The 3051-nt window shown below is 58.3% G+C and overlaps 1 protein-coding gene across 1 annotated transcript in view; it reads left to right on the top strand.

Moving 5' to 3' along the window:
* Positions 1-2493, top strand: part of ISLR (immunoglobulin superfamily containing leucine rich repeat) — a 4315-nt gene extending 1822 nt beyond the window's left edge. Inside the window, exon 2 of the mRNA XM_027888627.1 lies at positions 1-2493. This exon is cut by the window's left edge and continues 25 nt beyond it. Within this exon, the coding sequence (XP_027744428.1) occupies positions 1-1233 (1233 nt within the window). The 3' untranslated portion in view covers positions 1234-2493.
* The last annotated feature ends 558 nt before the right edge of the window (positions 2494-3051 follow it).

Genomic DNA, 3051 nt, shown 5'->3' with positions numbered 1-3051 from the left:
TGCCTGGTACTGGCTGCACTCCTGGGGCCCTGCCTGGCCTGTCCCAGCCCCTGCTCCTGCTCCACCAAGAAAAACGGGCGGTTGTTGGCTGAGTGTGCCTACAAGGATCTCCAGGAGGTACCCAAGGGGTTGTCCTCCAACGTGACCATCCTCACCTTGTCGGCCAACAGGATCGGCTGGTTGGGGCAGAGCTCCTTTGCCGAGGTTCCTGAAGTGCAGTCACTGTGGTTGGGCTACAACCAGATCGGGGTGGTGGAACCAGGGGCTTTTGCCTTGTTGGTGCACCTGAAGAACCTGGACCTGAGCCACAACAAGATCGCGGATTTCCCCTGGCAGGACCTCCGCAACCTCAGCGGTCTGCAGATCCTGAAGATGAACAACAACCGCCTGGCCGGGTTGTCCCGGGATGCTTTCCGTTCCCTGAAGGACCTGCGCTCCCTCTGGCTCAATGACAACGAGCTAACCACCCTGGCGGAGGGCACCTTTGACAACCTGCCCTCCCTGTCCCAGCTGCAGATCTTCAACAACCCCTTCAACTGCTCCTGCAAGGTCTTCTGGCTGAAGAAGTGGACTGAGCGCACCTCGGTCTCCATCACCAAGGGGGGGTCCACCCTGTGCGTGGCCCCCGCCAGGCTGAAGGGCAGGGCAGTGACAGACATCCCCGACCACCACTGCGTCGCCCCCTCCGTGCAGCTCACCTACCTCTCCAACCTGGACAACACGGTCATGTACGATGGCCTGACGCTGACCCTGCACTGCAGCGTGGCGGGCAGCCCCCCGCCGGAGATCCGCTGGAAGATCCAGACCTCCAGCCGCCGCATCGAGATCAGCGGGCCCAACGTGGCACGGGATGGCAACGTCAAGCAGAGCCAAGAGCACTTCCTGGTCTTCAAGAACGGCACCATGGCCATCCCCAACTTCAGCAAGGAGGACGAAGGCACCTACACCTGTCTCGCTGTCAACGACGTGGGCACGCGGGATGTCTCGGTCAACGTGGCGTTGGCTGGGTCAGAGAACCCGGCTGAAGACCTGCTCCGAGACGACCCCCACGCCGGCCACCTCGGGGGGCGGAGCTGCTACAAGGGGGATGAAATGGATCCCTCGGGTGTTGGAGAAAAGTTGGTGATCGTTTACCACATGCCGAGGGAGTCGAAGAGCAGGGCTGGAGGGGCCCTGCCCCAGGTCCACGTGGGGACCCTCCTGCTGGCCTTGGGCATCCTGCTCTGCTGGTAAACGGGGGAGGAAGAAACAGTGCCTCGGGGGTTCCCCCTCTTTCTGTAGCATTTATTTTCACGTAGTGTCGTGCCTTTGCTGAGCTTCTGGGAACTGTGGGCAGTCAGGAGTCAAAGGAGGCCGAGACCCAGGCCCAGGGCTGGTAGTTCACCCCCTCCTTAGGTGGGGGTCAGGGCTGGGCTCTGTTAGTTGAAGGCTTCGAATGAGTTTGGGTGATGCTGAGCAGATCCACACCTTGCTGCCACTTTCCAGGTGGCCAAATCTGACACCTCCCCCTTATCTCCCTCCTGAGATCAAAGTGTGGCCGCAGGATTAAAGTCCACCTGCAACAAGGTGACCATCATCTGTCCCCAGAGCCCACCAGGAGCCCCCCTCCATCTGCAGCATCCAGCTGTGACCAGGGAGGGGCTCCAAGGATAACGTCCCTTCCATGACCAGCAGCTGGGCCCTTGGCCAGCCAGGTGCATCCTTCCCACCACCAGCATTACCTGAAGCTGAAGGACAGTTCTGAGAATGGAGAAAGAGGTGGGGAGTGGGGTCCTGGGATCCCAGGAGATGTGGCTCTGAGGGACAGAGGTGTGATGGTGCTTTGTAGGCAGAATGGGTACAGCAGAGCCTGTTGGATGGAGCCATGGGCTTGGATCAGGCCACTTTTAGGAGCAGGAGATGATTTTCCACAGGCTTCATCCCTGAAGTAGCACAGAGGGCTCCAGCTGGCTGGGTGCTGGGAGCACCTAAAATGCTTGTGCCTTCCCTGAGTGCCACAGGATTTCCATCTCCCTCCCCTTTCACTGCTGAGACCCATGGTCCAAAACACTCGTCTGGGCTGGACCCACCGAGCTGCCCTGCTTTGGCTCTGACCCCAGCAGGGAGGGACTGAGCTCAAAGAGACCCAAATAATTCCCCAGCGCTCTCCTTTGACAGGATACCAAACAGGGGCTGCATGGTGGAGTGGGAGGAAGAAAGATTGGGAAACCCCAGACTAGAGAGAGAGAAGCTGAGCTGACCTATAAGCCATAAACACACCCCTTAAGTGCTTTAGCATTCCCATGTGGGGCATATATTCCTTATCCAGCTGTCCCAGGGTGCTGGGGAACCCTTTGTCTCCTGGTGGGGGGATTGAGCATCTCCATCTCCCCCACCTCGAGGTACAGGTGGTCCAGCTTTCATACCATCTGTGGGAGCTGGATGGACCCCTGCAGCCCCCTCACCTTATAACCAAACCTGTATGGAAAGCAATAAATACCTTTTTTTTTTTAAACAAGCTGGTACATGCTGTCTCTGTTCACCCCCAAACCCCCCAGCACCTGGGGTACCACGGCTCATCACCAACCCTTTGATCAAGGGACACCTCCTTTTCCCCACAGCTCCTCAAAATCCCTCCCTGGGTTGTAGCAGCTCCTCAGCTCCCCCAAACCCCTCTCAACCCATAGCGCCCCCATAGCTCCCTCAAACCCTGCCTGTGCCATATCATCTCCCAGTTCCCTGTGCTGCAGCATTCCCCCAGCTCCCCAAAAAACCTCCCCACCCCATAGCATGCCTCCAGATCCCTCCCTGCACCATATTATCCCCCTACCATAACCCTGGAGGGAGAAGGCATTTTTGGATACCCCAAAACCCACCCATCCATGCCTGCAGCAAGCTGGGGAAATCAGCAACACCCAAATCAGCTGGCAACCAGATATCCCAGAGCCTCAAGACTACACACAAGCTCTCTAGATTCAAAATTCCTTACCCAGATGGCTTGTAGGGTAAGGAAAGAGCCAAGGAGCTGCCAACACAGCCCCGTACGGCGCCGAGGTCTCTGTGGGGGTCCTG

Source organism: Empidonax traillii, unplaced genomic scaffold, assembly GCF_003031625.1.
Source record: "Empidonax traillii isolate 1590-97213 ecotype Southwest subspecies unplaced genomic scaffold, ASM303162v1 scaffold12:size2584012, whole genome shotgun sequence".
Taxonomy (NCBI): Eukaryota; Metazoa; Chordata; class Aves; order Passeriformes; family Tyrannidae; genus Empidonax; species Empidonax traillii.
This window is presented reverse-complemented; position numbering and strand designations above follow the sequence as displayed.